Genomic DNA, 18784 nt, shown 5'->3' with positions numbered 1-18784 from the left:
GAAGTTCTGTTTCTTAAACATGAACACTGACGTTAAGGCGCCAACAGACAATCTTGAGTTAAAGAAACCTTATAAAGAAATACTACTGTGCTTTACTAAGCTCTAGCACATCTACCAATTTATAGAAGCTATTTATCTAAAACTGTAGAAAGATGAACACTGAAAGATAAATGTCAACATTTCAGCCTGAACAGTTAGATATCTTAAAAATCTCTGTATGAACCATACTGTCAATCTTGAATTGCATAAAAACTGTCAGGTTGAGTTTTTTAAAAAATTTAACAAAATGCAAATCAAAACTACAATGAGGTATCACCTCACACCAGTTAGAATGGGTATCATCAGAAAATCTACAAACAACAAATGCTGGAGAGGGTGTGGAGAAAAGGGAACTCTCTTGCACTGTTGGTGGGAATGTAAACTGATTCAGCCACTATGGAGAACAGTATGGAGGTTCCTTAAAAAACTAAAAATAGAACTACCATATGACCCAGCAATCCCACTACTGGGCATATACCCTGAGAAAACCACAATTCCAAAAGAGACATGCACCACAATGTTCATTGCAGCACTATTTACAATAGCCAGGTCGTGGAAGCAACCTAAATGCCCATTGACAGAAGAATGGATAAAGAAGGTATGGTACATATATACAATGGAATATTACTCAGCCCCAAAAAGGAACGAAATTGGGTCATTTGTAGAGACATAGATGGATCTAGAGACTGTCATACAGAGTGAAGTAAGTCAGAAGGAGAAAAACAAATATCGTATATTAATGCATATATGTGGAACCTAGAAAAATGGTACAGATGAACTGGTTTGCAGGGCAGAAATAGACAGAGATGTAGAGAACAAACATGGACACCAAAGGGGGAAAATGGTGGGGATGGTGGTGGTGGTGTGATGAATTGGGAGATTGGGATTGACATGTATACACTGATGTGTATAAAATGGATAACTAATAAGAACCTGCTGTATAAAAAAATAAATAAAATAAAATTCAAAAAAAATTTAACAAAAAAATAGCCATAGTAACTATGGAGTATTGCTAAAATTGCTTTTGAATCAATGTAAAACGTGATAGTAATCAGTTTAAGTAATAAGTGCTGTAATTTTCCAATAGTTATGAGGCTTGAGGAAAAACTGATTTAAAAGCAAAGTGAAAACTTGATTAAAATATCTAAAAAATGTTCTTCTACAGCACTGAAATTTTCCAAAGCTTCCTATCTGTGAGAAAGCATTGCCGACCCTGGTCTCTACCACTTGATGCCTATAGCTGAGACTTTTTTTAACTTAGGGGGGAAAAAAGGCAAGGCCAGTGCTCGCTTTGGCAGCACATATACTAAAATTGGAGCGGTACAGAGAAGATTAGCACGGCCCCTGTGCAAGGATGACACGCAAATTCGTGAAGCGTTCCATATTTTTAGCAAATATGCTTTCACAGCACACCGTGTGTATATGTAAAGATAAGTATTTAATTCTTACTGTTCACTTTTCACTGACAAAGGAAAAAAAGTGAAAACTACAGAAACTGTGGTAGAACCTTACAGGCTGTTCGGGTCCTAGTTGTACCCACCTTTGGCCAGTCACATAGCCACTCAAGAAACCTTCCCAACAGAGTACAACAGGATGAGAATCTGAAATCACTTCCAATATCCCCTACTAGATATTGACTGTTATATCAAGTAGTAAGTGATAAAACATTTAATTGACAATGAGTATAACTGTGGACGACTTCTGATTTTGTTTTTAATTCTGTGGATTCTGTTTAAACAATTCCAATGTATGTTCCTGATTTTGAGATACTAAGTGGTATCGCACAGTTGTCACTTTATCGAATGTGTACAACAGTTCCATGAAGTTTATAATGCGCACCCTAGAATTAAAATTGATCTGTTATCATAAGGAAAAAAAAAGGCAAGGCCAAAGATAACTTTGTGGAGTTGGGCATATAGACATGTCTCTTTCTCAGCTAGCTTTGTAAAGGATGAAAGCCCTGAGTTATTCCACTGTTGCCAGGGGTAACTGTAACTGATTAAAGCCATGATGCTTTCACCACTTCTCAGCGTTGGGAAGGTACTTTCTGGGTCTGTGGATGAACTACAGAAAGCTTATGATTATGTTAGAGCGTGTGCAGGTATATGCACACCATGAAGAGGTTTCAGGAATTCCTCACCAAAATGCAAATTGTAGATTCTTGTAAAAGTGGTATGTTTAATTAAAAAATACATTTCAGCTACTCTTCTAGATTCTTTTTCTTTTTTTAATTTTCTAATTTCAGGCCTATTTGAGTATCCTTCTAGGTTCTATTTCTCTGTTCTGGCCTGTGGCCTGTTCTTGTTTAAAGCATAATTGCCAACTGGATATTCACAACAAGGTCCCTATTCTCTAAGAGCGCACAATCAATGGGGAAGAGGAGGCACCTTCATGGGCATTTAAATTCTAATACAAGATAGACTGAGTGTGTAAAGAAAGTGAAATGGGAGAACAAAGGAAAGACGATTTGAGTAGAGAATTTTGAAAGTATGTGGAAAGGACATTTCTGATGCTGAAGAGTAAAGCAATGCTGAAGTATTTGTCATATTGTGAAGGAGGATCTATCTGATGACAGAAGAAAATGTTTTAACTCTGTTCTTCCATGACATTATACATCTTAATATGTTTTTCTTTGTCAAAGAAAACAGCACTTGCAACTTTCTCCAGCCAACAGTCTAAGGAGAACGTGTATTGGTAACTCCTGTCTGAGAGAGAATTCAGATTAGCCCAGATTCTCCACTGAGATGTTATTCATAAGGTTATAAAAGTTTGCCAAAGCTGTGTCTATTTTCAATTTGCATGGTGCTTTCTGCTTACCCCAAAGTGTTTGTGAACAGAAAGAAAGAGGGAGAGATCTGTGGCCTAATGAAGATAGAACTTTTAGGGCCAAGTGATTGGATATGGATGAACAGATGTAGGTGATCAGTGAGATGTGTCAAAGATGATTCCAAACTTCAAGTCTGGGAGAATCTTGGTACCATTAAAACAAACAAGGAGCTTAGAAGGGGGAAACTGGCTTTGAAGGAAAGGGTGAATTTGGTTTTTCACCTGACTCAACAGCTCAAGTGGAAATAGGAGTTTTAAATAGGAAAGCATCAGAGGGTATGTTACAGTAGTAACACAGTGGAGTGTGGGATGATTAATGCCTGTGCAAGACCTGAAGGCAGCATAACATGGTATGTTTCCAGGACTAAACATCTTGAAGGTGGAAGTAAAACAGAGGTAAGCGTCAATAAATATACCAAGTAGTAAGTCATACTCTTAAGAGTGAGTTAGGGTATGTGTTGGAAACCACATGAAGTAGTTCGTGTTTTTTCCTTTTGGGGCAAGAATGGGCCATTGAAAGGTTTTAAGTAGGGTCCTGAGGAGGAGATTTGCTTACTAGAATGATGTGGAGGGTACCTTTTCTAGAAGCTGGACAGTGCCAGGACCAGGTGATGAACAGGCCTGGGGAGGCTCCCTCTGGCCTGTATTCTGCAGTCTATGGGCCTCTAATCCCCTTTTCCTTACCAAGGACAGGATTAGGGGGAACAAGACAAAATTTAAGGGGGGCCAACAAACCCAGCATTCAAGATTAATGCTACTTTAATGCAATAATTTTAAGATATTAAAATTAATGAAAAATCCACAATTAACAAAATATCAGAATTCTAAATAAAGGCAAGTTCAGTAAGCTGAAGTTAATGCCACTTCCTCAGGAAGAATGATCAGGCACGGCAACTCTTGCAATCGGAAATAAAGTAAGCAAAGAAGTAGATTTTGAAAATAGTATCAGTCAGTTTACTTCTATTAAAGCCAGGAAGGTAAAATTATGTTTTTGGTAAAAGCAAAATATTTAAACTTAAAGCAACGTTGTTAGTTTTAATACACCTAATTTTCAGATGTTCAATATTTCTTCAAGTACTTTCATGTTCTTGGAAAGTTTTTTTTAAATACATAAAAACTTGTATATAGGGGCACACGTTTTTCCTGGTGCCTTAGGATCCTATCTGGCTCAGATACTGTATTTAATAACATTTTTCATATTTTATTCACGAATTTTTTGCCTTAATTCTGACTTTTGAAAACATTGCATTACTATTTATTTTGATTCCCATTTTTTTGGTGACCCTTAAATTTTGCGCTTTCGGCTCTTTCTCTACTTTTTCCGTTTTTTGTTTGTTTTTGTTGTTGTTTTGTTTTTATCTTCTTGCTTTTGGAGGCCTGAACCTTTCTAGTTTTTTCCAGAGGCGCAGCTAGCCTTTGTTTGGTCCACCCTGCCGAGTCCCAGGCCGGGAACCTCTTCAGATAGTAATTTCATTTCGCTACAAACTTGCAAATAGGTTAACTGAACCACTTGGCGGCGTTGACTCATTCGCTCCCGCTCACAAGGAAGCTCTCGGAACTACCGCGTTAAGGGGGCGTGTTTCCCGCGGCGCCGGCCGGCCTCATTTCTACGACGCACGCAGCGGGATTTCCGTTTCCTCCTTCTTCTCGCGAGTCTTGCGTCCCAGCAGCAACCGGAAATGAGTTCCTGCCTGGAAGCTGTAGGAGCCTGAGCTTCAGGTGAGGGAGGGAGAAGGGGCGGAAGGCTTTGCGTAGTTCTTGGAGGCGGTACTGTGTCGGTGTGTGGACCTTGTCTTCTCCCTCGCGCAGAGGACTCCGTGGTTTCGCCGCCCCTCTCAATTCCTTTACGTTGTTGGTTGGGAGCGTCATCTTGGAGAAGGGGCGCCCGCACATCTCGGCGGTGAGGCGGCGAAGCCCAGGGATCTCCTTGGTCTTTGGTGACGGGGCTGGAGGCGGTCGTTTTTACGGCCACACGTTTCAGATTGAAGCCCCGTGCTAACATTTTAATATTTATTGAGCTCTTAGTATGTCTTAGGAGCTGTTTTAGGGGTATTGGGTGTAACAGTGAATAAGTCCGACAGAAGTCCCTGCCCGAAGGGAACTTGCATTTGAATAAAATTTGAGAAGACAGTGGAACGGAAATGGGGATAGAATCAGGATTTTTTGGTGTGGGTTGGAGGAGGAGGAAGTTAAGGGGGATCAAAGAGGCATGAAAGTGCGAGAGGAGCTTTCTGGGAGCAGGAGGGAGTCTTTCCCGTCCCCTGTGCAGGACTGTTGATGCGATACGGTCTAAAGGTGGGTTGCGTAAAAGTCGTGGATGCAGTTAGGCACTTAGGACTCAGTGAATTCATATTCTTGCTGTAGGACTTAATTGATCTCTTTTTTCTTCAGGAAAAGATTAAAGGTTAGATTGTAAGAAAAGGAAATAGAAGCCATGTTTCGAAGACCTGTAGTGCAGGTAATCACTTCTTTGTATTAGTGTTGGGGTGTGTTACTATAAGCCATGGTGATCAAATTTCTTTAGGCTTTTGCCTGCAGAGGCAAAAGTCCTTTGAGCCCACACACCTTGGTGTACTTATTTGACACGAGGGCTGGGGACAGATTTTACTTGGGTAAATAATGTTCACTAAAGCAAAACGAAACTTCTCTAGTGTGTTCACATATATAATGGGAATAATTACTTTTAAAAACATGTGCTACTTGCACGTAGATCAGTTAGAGAGCATTGAAGGTCGTCGTTGATCTGCAGACCATGAGAACCGTTGTTCCAGCTTTTTAAAATTACTATATTTTTAATAAGACAAGTGGTTTCTTTCCTGACCACGTGCCTCATGTGTTGTCAGCCTGCCCCCCCACCCCGCCCTGCCTCCTTGTGCTGAGGAGAGCAGGTGAGGTCTCAGCATCACCACACGTTTACCAGGTCCAGGATTGCTTCTCGTGTCACCCAGTCAGACTCCTCCCCTGATCTCCTCAGTCAGCCTCGCCAGCCTTGAGCCAGCCTAGACCCCTTTTTGCTCGCTTAAGCTCATCTGGGCACCACGTGCTATAGATTCTCCTTTAGAACACCTCTCGCACTCATCTTGTGAAGATAAGGAAGAAGCAATTCCTCTGTGAAACCTGTTCATATTTCCCCCGCCCTGCTGTAGAGTTGGCCCTATATTCTTGGATCCGTACTAACTTATACATACTTTTGAAACGTATACTTCTTCATGTGTTGAAATGTGAAGCATGGAAAAGCTATTCCTGTCTTAATACACGATTCTGCAGTGTTACGATATCTTTAAAGCCGTGTATGAAAGAGTTAAATGTTTAATTTAAAAAAGTATCCCAGTTAAATTAATTCTTTCCCCATTTCTGCTCCTCCGGTAGGTCTTGATTTTTGTGTGCCCCCAATGAGGCAAACTGTCGTTCCATGAAACTTAGGAGCTCTGCCTCATCTGAGCACTCAGATTAGCACCTTTCTGGAATCATGACACAGGTGGCAGTTAGCAGTTTGATCTTTAATATGTTGTAACTCACATTTTTATTTTCTTACCCACTCTCTGCTCCCAAACATAGCGCCAGGATTCCATAGCCAGAAGTACCACCCCTGGAGTGGGTATTGTTTTAATTGGTCGCTTATTAACAGTGCCACCACTTGACGCATGTTTCTCTGATGTAATGTTTAGCTCTCTGAACCCAGTGATGTTCCCAGTGATGTGTCCTCATATCTTTGCAGTAGCCCTTACACAGAATGTCCTTAAAGAGGCAGCAGAGGGCACTGGGAAAAGCAGCAGCCTTGGGGTCAGACGGCCCTGGGATCTCGGCGTGACTTGCCACTTACTTCCTGTAGGATTTTGCGCAAGTTACTCTGTCTCTTTGAACTTCATTTTTCTCTTCTATAAAGTGGTGGTAATTTTACATAGTTTATAGATTTAGTCTGAGGAATAATTGATGAGAGGTAAAGCAGTTAGCGGGTACTCAGCAATGGTAGCTGTTGTTATTGAGTGCTGCTGTTACATGGCAGTGATTCCCTTTGTCTGACAGACCGATTTGGGCAGGCATATCTTTGCACTTTATCAAAGAATCATGTTTGTTTATCTTAGACTTTTTTCTTTGGTCTGTCGAAAGCATGACTTTTTCCAACATGTATTTATTTACCTTTTGTGTACAAACACAGAGGCACCGTAGTCAGGAAGATTGCCACAAAAGAAGCGGGAGAGGACTGTAAATGAACTCTCTTGGGTATACTGTGTAGTACCTCCTGTGTACCTGTGGGCTTCTGCAGTAGGCTGCCCTTAAGTGTTTGCATGGTCCTCCTGGCTCTGTGTGATGGGCACACCTCTTGTCTTGGGTGGATGTGTGCCATAGGAGCTGCTGACTAGATGGTGACCACGTGTGAATGGGTCTTCTGTTGGTATTTGCCTTTCCCCCCGGATTAAAGCTGTTTTACTTCTTTGTGCCGCTTTAGGTCCTTCATCAGTTTGTAAGACATGAGTCTGAAGTAGCTGGCAGTTTGGTTCTCGAAAGATGTAAGTAGCAGCTGATTCCCAAGTTTAAAGCGTGTTATTTATAGCAGTATGCTGATATTCTCAGTGTTGCACAAGAGGTGTATTCGTTGGGTTATAATCTATTAATCGTCACGCTCTTGACTCATATTTGCCTCTCAGATCTTGGCCTTGCCCCACCAGGCTGCAGGGCTCCTGTAAATTGGGCCCTTCTTCCTTTACCAGTCAGTTTTTACTCACTCTTGTTGTCACTTTCCTGCCAAAGAATTTCCTTGAGTCCTATTTGGTTATCTACGTCTTCCAAGGGTATGTGCTATTTGGCTGAAGAAGTGAATGTTTGTGAAAGCTGTTGTTTCACAGAAATAGTCCCTTGTATTTATAAAGATATTCAGATTTGTTCTTTTAACTCTACAGACAGTTTAAAGAAGTTTCTTCAGGTATTTAAAAGAAGAATTTAGATAAAGAGCTTAACGTTTGTTTTGTGGGGCTACTTCTTCTGAATATTTTCTCCTTTCTTGCCAATCCTCTTTTTCCCTCCCAACCTCTGTCTATTTTCCCCTTCAACTTACTTTCAAACCTTCTAGAACTTGGGTTTTGCTTAATGCCAAGACTGAAGTTGGAGTAGTGTTTGTAGCTGTTCCTCCCTGGACATTTCTCTCAGTCTCGTTTTATCTACACATTGCCTTTCAGCTCTGAATCGTGTGCAGTTACTTGGTCGAGTAGGTCAGGACCCTGTCATGAGACAGGTGGAAGGAAAAAACCCAGTCACAATATTTTCTCTAGCAACAAATGAGATGTGGCGATCAGGGGAAAATGAAACACACCAAATGGGTGAGTACAAAAGCCCGGGCTCTTAATTTTATCAGCAGTAAATAGACATTATTTATTGTGAATTACCTAATTAGGTACTTTTAGAAAGGACCTTCTCTAATTCTTTTCTGCTCTTTTGGAAATTGTGGATTGGTTTTGCTGGGACATGTTGTCCTTTGGCACTTGTCTTTTGCATTTGTAACCACATTCCCTATTGTGATTTAGGTGATGTCAGTCAAAAGACAACGTGGCACAGAATTTCAGTATTCCGACCAGGCCTGAGAGATGTGGCATATCAGTATGTGAAAAAGGGGTAAGTTGAGGAAGGAAGGATCTTACAGATTGAATGGTTTAAAACAGGGGTCCCCAACCTCCGGGCCACGGACCGGTCCCGGTCCAAGGCCTGTTAGGCCCTGGGCCGCACAGCGGGAGGTGAGCGGTGGGCAAGCAGCGAAGCTTCACCTGCCGCTGCCCATGGCCCGCGTTACCGCCCGAGCCACCCCCCCACCCCCACCCCCATCCAGGGAAAAATTGTCTCCACGAAACCGGTCCCTGGTGCCAGAAAGGTTGGGGACCGCTGGTTTAAGAAACTGGTAACATGTTCTTATGGACTGTGTAGCTCCTTTATTTATGTAGTACCACTAATTACTCTGTGTTAGCCCAAGAGGTATTCATGCAATGCTTAATGCTGTAAACATAGCGCATTGCCATATGCGACTAATTTAAAGGTTTTAACATGGTTTAGCCTTTTAAGAACTTATAATTTAGGGCAAAGAGGATGTGTACTTAAATGGAGCTGATGAGGCAAGAGAGAAGGCAATGGGTACCGAGTACCATGTGAGCAAGTGCCTCCGTGGCCAGCGATCCTGAAGGCAGATGTCTCGCCTGTTGGCATCACATGATGGCCTAACAGAGGGTCTGGAATGTCGGAAGCCTGACCCAGTGAGGTATTATGGTAATATTCACAGCAGTTATTTCATATTTGATAATTTTATGTAAACTTAGTAGTTCCCTTTTGGAATGCTTGGATTGATTATGTATAAAAAGTATCTTTTCCAGACCCACAGAAGGACAAGAGGATGTGTTTAACAGCAGTTGTAGTCATAGTATGTTTAGAAATGTACTTGTTTTATAGAAATAAAACATTTCATGTAAAATAATTTCAGCAGTAACTAAAATTTCTATTTTTTTAAAATAAGTGCATACCTTTTCTTCATATATACCTCCGTTGTCATGTATGTATGATATGTGCGTATATACGCATATAAACACAGGAAAATTCAAGGAAATTTCAAGGAAAATGTCTATATGCAATTTCCCCTACTGATTGGTGAATCTGTGTGACTGTTCCTTTTGGCACCCAGTCATTTTACCAGTCTTGTCTATGTTCTGTATTGTACATTTTTGGTGGTGTTAGACTCTGAAAATTGGTGTCATTATGGCCATTTTCTACTCTTTGAAATCAGAGTTACGGTTGTCTTCTAGTTCAGCTTTCTAGAGAGTACAGCATAGTCTTAGTAATTAACTCTGAGTGAAATACTAAAGCTGAAAATTTTGCATTTTAGTAATCTAAGTCTTTTGAGAGTAAGTTTATGAACCTTAATATAGAAAGGAACTAACTAAAAAATAAATGAAAAAATCAACAAATCTGTTAGAGAATCCAAAATCAGCGGTGACAGAAAATAACACATTGGAAATTAACCATAGGGATTTAAAGGATGCCACTAGGTTGCTCTTCATGGTCTTAAGGTTGCTTTTTTTTTTTTTTTTTTTTTTTTTAATTTTGACTTAAAATTTTGAACAGTTTTTTTTGTTTTTTTTTTTTTTAACTTTCATAAGGACCACAGTTAGCTCAAGGATGAAAACATTGTCCTTTTCCCTAGGTGTGGCAAGTCTGTGCACATTCTGTTTCACTACTTTTTCTTTTTGGCTGTACCACGTGGCTTGTGGGATCTCAGTTCCCTCACCAGGGATTGAACCTGGGCCCTGGCAGTGAAAGCCTGGAATCCTAGAGCTAGCATTCCTTAGGAATCCACTAGGCCACAAGGGAACTCTCTGTTTCAGTACTCTTAATTCTGAATTTTGAGAAGTGGTAGGTAGCAAAAATGAGGTTCTGTATGATTATCTGTTTCATCCTTAATGTATACTTACCCTCTCTAACCTGACTCTCTCCTGTAAAGTACATTAGAATCTCCAGACTAAAAACTGTAAATTTTATTTATATCAGGTCTCGAATTTATGTGGAAGGGAAAGTAGACTATGGTGAATATATGGATAAAAATAATGTGAGACGACAAGCAACAACAATTATAGCTGGTAAGGCTCTTGTGATAATAGCTATTCTGTTTTTTTTTTTTTTTCTCCTTTCCGTTTTTGAAAGCTTGGCTATGTTGTAACTTTACCTGAGGCTGTTAGTACTGATGCCAATGGGATTGTAAGGCACTTCACCAGGAGAATTCCAAGTGAGGTTTGTGGGCTTGCTCCAGGTTTCTACATTTATCTCTTCCTTTAGAAAATTATCTCTGTACTCACAGTTTTAGTTCACAAGTAACTTATCAGTTGAACTGTCTATGCCAGTACTTACTATTTGGACTTAGAAAACCTTTAGTGTTTTTGAAGGACATGGCCTAAACAGGGAAAAGCATGTGTCGAGACAGAGTTATACTAAAGTGAGTGGCGTTAGACATTTGTGCAAATTTGTTCAGAACCTGTTTGATACTTAACATGATGATTTTGTTTTAAATTCCTTTTGTTCTCATTAAACAAAATACAAAACAACATAGAAAAGATGGACACATGGAAGCTTCAGGAAGTTAAGAAGATATCCTCTAGAGCAGAGTTTTCAAACTTTTCTGAAAATTCTACAAGAATTTTGAAAATAATATACCCCTTTGGACATGTTTAAGTTGACATTAAATTTTTTTAATATAAAATTATGTTACTCTTAAAGGTATTAATGGATCTAAATATTATAGCTATTTGGTATCCATCATCATTAAAAAAGATACAAACTCCTCAACATTTGGAAATTTTACATTATTCCCTTTTCTCTGAACTTGTTTTTCAATTTCATTTTCTCCTCAGAAGTGTACCTTAATATATTGTATAGTCAAGACTCTTGTCATTCATTCAATTAACTGTAACAAAAGTACATGCATAAATAGAAATTTAAAAATATTAAAAAAAATTCTGCAACAGTAGAGCTCTAAATGTTAGGTTTCTCCTTGAATTGGGTTATCATTACAGTTGTTTTTAGAACATAATTGACCAAAACAACTTTAGTATATATGTATACAAACTAAAATTTTATTGAAAATGTATCTTAATGAGATAGATGATGCATTTTTTGCCTTTTGGATAAATTGCTAAAAAAGCATTCATTCTGTTTTCTTGTTTTTTATCAATATAAAAACTGAGAAACCTTGTTTTGATAAATAAGTAGATGGGAATAAAAGAACTTTTATTATAGTAGTATCTCAATATTTATGAACTTCTGAGGTATGCCCAAATTAGATATCATTTAAAAATTAATTTTTTTATTATGGAAAATGTCAAACATACACAAAAGGAGAGAGAATAGTAAGAAACAAAAACTCCCATCATGCAGCTTTAACAGTTATCAACAGATGGCCAATATTATTTCATCTATGACCCAGCCCCCTTTTCCCCCACCTGGATTATTTTGAGGGAATCTCAGACATTATATCATCCATAAATATTTCAGTAGGTATCTCTGAAAGATAGATTCCTTTTTAAAACATAACTATAGTGCTATTATCACACCTAATATTAAGAAATTATTGTAAAATTTTTTTTACCAGATGTCGTAGTATTGAAATTTCTTTGACTGCTTCATAAATACCAGTCCATACATCATATTACATGGTTTATATGTATCTTAAGTGTCTCTTATTTTCTTTTTTTAAACAACAGAAATGAATTTTCGCACAATTCTGGAGGCGAAAAGTCTGACAACTTAAGTCTCCTAACTGACAGATTTTTCTCTTATCTTTCTCTTTTCACTTGCTCCAGAGTTTGTCTTAACTACTGTGCCATATGGATAAATTATAATTTGTTGTAAATAATAATCGTATATTTTCTTACCGGTTTCTTTGAAAGTGTACTGACCTTGATAACTTAGATGAGGTTTTTTCTGACTGGTTTGCTTTCATAATTCTTGAGTGTTGTGACAGTAAATTACTTCCTGCCCGCCCTGTTCCTCCTTGGGTCAAGCCTCCAGATGTATCTACCTATTCAAAAATTTTTTTCTAGACCTGTATATGGTATAGAACTACCCCTGTGATTTCAGCAGTGGAAGATCAAGCTTTCTCATAAAAGAATTGACAGTTTAAAATCTATTGATCATGTATTTATGAAGCATTCAACACTTTCATATTCCACTGTAAACCTATTGTGAGGGCAGATTTTGGATTGTGTGAATTGTTATAAACCAGGCCAAACAGAAGCATTTCAAATTATCAGCCTTTTCTTTTTTTCTTGTCACCAGTATTCACTAGCATGAATGATTAAGCAGTTAACATAGGTTTACGGCTAATAGTAAAATTGAACAGGTCTTTAGTGACATTAGAATGGAAGAGAACAGAGTTTTAATTTGGCTTATCTGTTTTATAGGCCATATTTTTTTCTCCTTTGGATCAATGTAGCTTAAAAATAACCACCAGCAGGTGGCACGCTTGTCTTTTTTACACAGTGATGTCAATTCTGATAATCTCTTATACTAACCATTCTGTTCCAAAACATTCTAGTTTTAGAAGACTACAGTCGTCAACAAATATTCAGTTACTATATAACAACCGTTTTTGAATAATTCTGAAGTTTTAAGAATGTAGATCTTTCGGTGTTATACGGGAGATACTACTTCTTTTCCTTTGCTTGTCCTAAACTAACTCTTTCTGCACAATATTTTAAGAGCAGTGTCTGATGTTTTTGGATAAAAATGTTCTCTGTGAAATACTGATAGTAAAAATTTTCTCAAGAGTGAATATATAAAACTCATTCTGTTTTAAAATTTAAAAATAAAATGTGTTCTGTATAAGTGTTCAGGCTTAAAAAACATAAATAAGTCTGTCTGTGCGATGGGGCCGTTTGTTGAACCCTGTCCTTCCTCCATCCCTCCAGCCTGTGGACTGTGTTCCCGGGATCCTTTTCTCTGTGAGGATGTGCTCCCCGGTTTAATGGCATCTGTCTGAGCACTGCAAGCATCAGAATTTGTGACTAGCTCTTCTGTAGAAAGTTATCACTGAGAAGACCTTAGCTATCTTCAGGGAAGATGAGAAGTATCCCACCTTTTCTCACAAGGTCTGAGCTGTTGATAAACGGTTGAAGCCCAGCTTTTAGCTCCATTATGCCTATTGTATATACCTCTCAAGGACATAGCAAGCAATATAGCAAGAACATAATATTTTGAGAATTTGTCTAAAGTCTTTTCAGTGAATAGCACTAAAATATGTATGTGGTAGAGGGGAATGATTAAATGAGATGGAGGAAGCATTCTGAAAATAACATTTATGCTTTGGCTTCTTTACAGATAACATTATATTTCTGAGTGACCAGACGAAAGAGAAGGCATAGAATGGACGATTCTTCTTTGGCCATTGTTTGGTACAGTCTCGTTTCCAAATCTTGATAGTCCTTATAGTTTCTGAAGACAAGAATTAAAATACTCTATGTAAAATGAGTGATAATATTTTTCCTGACTGCTGTTCTCCTTCCCCTTTTCGTGTCATGAACCTTGGTAGCTCCTGTATGTTATGGCATTCACTAGTTTTTTATTCTTTAAGAGACAGTTTCTGTGTATAAGTATACAAGATAGTGAACTGTTAGGGTCATCCGTGTTATGGCAGAGGGATAACTGTCCTTTCGGAAGCTCCCCCCCCCTTTTTGTGCACACTTCTATTATAGTATTGATTTAGCTACTCAGTGTTTATTGAGCATTGCTGTACGTCATACATTTATCCCATGGTTGTAAATACTGATTTCCTTATCTGTTTGGTTTATAGACTAGAAGGCAAGAACTGTATCTTCTTTATGTACCTGCGTCTTAACCATTGCTTGGCACAGAATAGGCAATAAATGTTGACACATGAATGATCCCAATGGGATATTAAGCTTTAGCCTAAATTGTAGGGGCTTGCTGAACAGTGGTTAATATCTAATCTAAATAGCTTCAAGATGAACCTACATTATTCACGTCTTCTGTTTTTGGACAATTTCACTAGTAGCATTTGTGAAACAGAGTTTACTAGCAGTAAAGTCCTAAAGTATAACTAGGGATGAAGTAGTCCATCTCCAGGTGATGACATAGGCTCTGGTTTCACTATTTTCTATCTTTCTAAACCCCATTCTCTGTCCTTTTAGTCTCATACAGACTCTCAGGGGAGTCCCTGCCTCTCTAGGTTAGCGCCCCAGGTATGACATTTTCCTCTTATTTTTCTACATGGTCTCTTGTTGTACATACTGTGTACAATTGTGTATGCACAGTTACCTTTATTGTAAGATTCTGACAGAGTACTAGTAATTTACTAGTAAAGATTACATAAAACAAACTCAGTTTTTTAATGCATCTTTTACTTCTACATGTCCTCTCCCCTCTGCCTGAGAGAGTGTGGTGCTAACTGTAGCTTAGACCCTGCTGGACTTTAACAGGTTCAGAATTCACACGTTATTTTATGGACCCTTGACTTTTTGTTTTAAGGTATTTTCTGCACACATCAGCAGCATTTTGTACTCACAGCTTGTTTAAGGAAAAATGGAGTTCCTTAGCTTTATCCTTTCTTTCGCCCAGGAACAGTAGAAAATTAATTACTGTTTCCTCATATCAGCTATCTTTATTTATTTTAAAATTTTAATTATTTTTTTTCAACCATCTTTTTCTTTTTTTCCTGTAGCTGGCACCATTAGTCAGCACATTAAGTCTGCTCTCTTGAGTTCCCACATTAAAACTGGTGATGTAGTCTTCACTCCTTTACGCCACATTCCTTAAGCAAAATTGTAAAGTAGGTGAGATTTGTCTTTTGGGCAACTTTTAATTTTTTTCCTCAGCAAAGGTACTTTTATGCTCCTTCAAAGTTGTGAGAAGTTAATGTGGATTAGTATTCCTGTTTAAACTGAGTGATGACTCTGTGCTTTGGGAAAGTGACATGGTGAACAAAACTGCTTAATTACCAACCCCAAGCGATTCTGAGTCCAGGGTGCAGGGGCAGAAGAAGAGTGTGTCCTCCAGGATCCCCGCGAGCCGAGGGGCTCTTCTGCAGACTCCCACTGGAGATTGCTTGAGAGGCTCTGAGGCTGGGCAGCAGGGCTTTCAGAGTCAGGTGTTCAGTGCAGAGGCCTCAGCGTACGTGTGATACTGCAGACCCGGGGTCCACAACCAGGCAGGCTGTGGGAGCATAAACTCTGCCCTCCCCCCGCAGGCAGCCCCGTCTCCTGAGAAACTTTCTACTGTTCCGAGCCTAGTCTCGGAGTAGACCTGTGGAATCTGATAGCAGTAACAGACCGTAGGGGTCTTCTAGTCCAAGTTTTGTGTCCTGCATTTCCTTTTTTCATGTTCTTACGGTGTCAGGGAATGTACCTGCAGAAAACTGCCCTGTGACTTTGATTTTGGGATTCTGGGTTAGGTAGAAAGATGCGTATGATACATGGAAGTGTGGGAGCAAAAGTATCAAACAGCATGTGTGGTGTTATTCCCGTATTTGAAAAAAAGTAATTGATATAAATATATACTTAGAAGAGTCTGGAAGGAGAAAAATCAAAATGCTCTGATGATCTCTGAGAAGATTATGATTTTCCTTATTTTTTACAATTTTGTAATTTTTTTTTTTTTTTTAAGCATTGAGTATGTATTATCTTTATAAGAAGAAGAAGTAAATAAAGCTCTTTACATTTTTGTTTGTTTTTTTTTTTTTGCGGTACGCGGGCCTCTCACTGTTGTGGCCTCTCCCGTTGGCGGAGCACAGGCTCCGGACACGCAGGTTCAGTGGCCATGGCTCACGGGCCCGGCCGCTCCATGGCATGTGGGATCTTCCCGGACCAGGGCACGAACCCGTGTCCCCTGCATCGGCAGGCGGACTCTCAACCACTGCGCCACCAGGGAAGCCAAAGCTCTTTACATTTTTGGGGAAAAAAATCTTTCCATTATTTCCAAGCCAGGCTTGCTCTCCTCATTCATGTTAAGCTAGTACCACTTCATGTGCTAGAGGTGAACAAGATATTCTTTCATGCAGTTTTTCCCGCATTATCTGTATCGTAACATCTCATGCTTAAACACTTCTTTTTTTTTTTTTCTTGTATTCTCTTAATAAACGTACACAACCCAGAATGGCTGACTTTAAAGACCAGCCCAGATAAGATCCACTATTTGCTGCGAGGTGCAGTTCTCAGAGAGTCATCCATTTCTTGAAAATCGGACAGATTGATCTGTCCAAAGACATCTGAAAACACCAAAGACACGGTTCTGTGGCTGTTTTGGGGATTACTTGTCATTGCCAACTGCGTTTCAGTCTAACCTTTGCAGCTCATTTAGGGGAAATTAGTGGTAGTTTCTCATTGTTCCCGAAAGATATCGTGTAATTCTTGAAGGCAGTGTTGTCTTTTACTCAGACTACCCTTTTGCCCTTGTCCAGCTCGGCCGAGCACAGTGACATTTTAGGGCTTTGTAAATGTGTGTTGTTCAGTTGGATTGCCCTGAAACATCAACATGAAAATGAGGGCAGGATCACTTTACTTATTTTGCTGTCAGGGCTTGCATTATGTGCCCTGAAGATTTGGTGGGAGTAACGGCAAGCAGATCATTGTAGAAAATGAGAGATGATCCCAAGGTTAATGCGCTACAGAGAAATATCTTACAAGGTAACAATAATCATATTAACGGCTGACATTTATTGTGTGCTTACCACCTGCACGCAAGGCCCTGAGTTAAGTGCTTTTTATCATTGTCTCATTTAACTGTTACCCTGAGAAGAAGGTAGTATTATCCCCGTTTTACAGGTGAGGAAACTTGAAATGGAGAGGTTGAGAGACGTCAAAGTCACACAGCCTGTAAGAGGCACATCTGGGGTTTGAACTTGGGTACGTGAAGTTTGCATTTTGCTTTCTGCCTTACGGTCTCCTTCCTGCTGCTTTCCCGCTCACATTGGCCCTGCATAACCAGAACCCCACTGCTGACTTGTGACCAGCGCCCTATGCAAGGTGCATCTGGATCACACCAGGAGTTCAGTACATACTAGGTTTTTGTTGGGGGGGAGAATTACGAGTGAGGGAGAAATACCTCTGCCTCTTTATTCTTTCTCATTTTCAGTCCGATGATCCCACAGGAAGATAAGTCACACTTAATTTCTCTACCAGGTTATCTTTACATATTCCTCTTGCTTCCTTTTTATCAAGCAGTGTCTCTTTACTGGTTAAAATAAGTTCAGAGTGTCTGCTCCTTTTATTGTTGCCTACAATGGTTTCCTTCCTACTGAGCATTGAAATTGTCAGGAAGATTGTTCAAGAATTTGTCAGACTCACTTTTTAGAGAGTGAGACTTTTGGTAGGCACCAACAGCATTGAAGTCCCCTCTCAAAACTACTATACTTGGCCCCTGTGCTAGTCCCACAGTCTGTGATAGGATGATGTGTAGCTTTTTCGGCTGTCAAGAGTCATGCATCCACAATATTGAAATTTTTCTTTTTCTCTCTTGACCCTTCATCCATTAGCTCTCTGCCATGCTTTGGACCTTAGGGTCCTATTTGTCCAAATAAGTGTACATCTTGACATTTTTTAGTTTTCCTGCTGTACCAGTCATTTGGGAAAAAGGTGGTCTGTCATAATAGTTCACTTAAGGCTGTGCAGTCAGAAAGCCTGCATTTGAATTTTTGCTTTACTCAGAGCAGCTGGGTGAACTCTGGTGAGTTTCTTAACTTTCCATGCCTTTGATTTTTGTTGTTTTGTTTTCCTGTGAATAAAACAGGGATAATAGTAATCGAACTTTTATAGGCCTACTGTGAAGAACACAGTAAGTAATACATGTAACTTACTTAGCACATAGTAACTGAATCAAGTGCTCAATACATGCTGGCTATTATCCCTGTTGTTGCAGTTATTTTAAACAAGGTGTATCTCTCAGTCACCACGCCCATCTCACCAAGTCTCAGGAGATACTTAGGAGAGCATTTTAATTTCAGTTTATTGTACTCGACCTTTTTTTGTTGAGTTATTAATGTCCATGGATTACTGAGCACGTATTCCACTTAGGTCATTGTTTTTCTTTGGTTTGTTGTTAATCTTCTATGGCTGTTTACTATTAACCTGGGCATCTTTTTTACACTCAGAGGCCATGTGGGCACCTGCTATATGCCATGCAGCCGTACAGCGTGGATGTAGCGGTGAATATAACAGGACTCCTGCACTGAAGGGACTCGCAGTGTAGGGTGGTGCGGGTTGGATGGGGGAGGTAAAAGCAGGAGTTGTGTAGGCAAGTGTGATACGATGGGAGAGACACTCTAGTTACGGTAGAAACAGAGTCCAGTGGGGCGCAGAAGACAATAGTTAGGTTAGTTTTCAGCAGAGGAAACGGCACGAACGAAGGTCCAGAAACTTAAAAGTATACGAAGCATTCGAAG

The 18784-nt window shown here is 39.5% G+C and overlaps 1 protein-coding gene and 1 non-coding gene across 3 annotated transcripts; both read left to right on the top strand.

The window, feature by feature from the left end:
* The first annotated feature begins 1321 nt into the window (after positions 1-1321).
* Positions 1322-1428, top strand: LOC115801749 (U6 spliceosomal RNA). Its single transcript, XR_004022089.1, has one exon. It is a non-coding gene; the product is annotated as a U6 spliceosomal RNA (small nuclear RNA).
* A 3057-nt stretch (positions 1429-4485) lies between these two features.
* SSBP1 (single stranded DNA binding protein 1) lies at positions 4486-16068 on the top strand. Of its 2 annotated transcripts, none has more exons than XM_022579415.3 (7): positions 4486-4584; positions 5257-5323; positions 7316-7376; positions 8043-8183; positions 8388-8475; positions 10390-10478; positions 13711-16068. In XM_022579415.3, the coding sequence occupies exons 2-7, from the start codon at positions 5300-5302 to the stop codon at positions 13752-13754; spliced, it is 447 nt and encodes a 148-aa protein (XP_022435123.1). In that variant the 5' UTR covers positions 4486-4584; positions 5257-5299; the 3' UTR covers positions 13755-16068. The 2 variants fall into 2 exon arrangements, with proteins under 2 accessions (XP_022435123.1, XP_022435108.2); XM_022579400.3 differs by lacking the exon at positions 4486-4584 and adding an exon at positions 4609-4765.
* The last annotated feature ends 2716 nt before the right edge of the window (positions 16069-18784 follow it).

Source organism: Delphinapterus leucas, chromosome 9 (genome assembly GCF_059928025.1).
Source record: "Delphinapterus leucas isolate spDelLeu-1000000601 "Yukka" chromosome 9, BTC_Dleu_Yukka2, whole genome shotgun sequence".
Lineage (NCBI taxonomy): Eukaryota > Metazoa > Chordata > Mammalia > Artiodactyla > Monodontidae > Delphinapterus > Delphinapterus leucas.
The sequence above is the reverse complement of the archived record's forward strand: the minus strand, read 5'-3'. Positions and strand labels throughout refer to the sequence as shown.

What these genes read in the sequence shown, in the direction of transcription:
- SSBP1 (XM_022579415.3), top strand. Translation starts at nt 5,300, where the DNA reads ATGTTTCGAAGACCTGTAGTGCAG. An exon ending in TATCAGTATGTGAAAAAGGG is followed by an intron (nt 8,476 to 10,389) that starts GTAAGTTGAGGA and finishes TATTTATATCAG; the next exon opens with GTCTCGAATTTATGTGGAAG. An exon ending in AGCAACAACAATTATAGCTG is followed by an intron (nt 10,479 to 13,710) that starts GTAAGGCTCTTG and finishes GCTTCTTTACAG; the next exon opens with ATAACATTATATTTCTGAGT.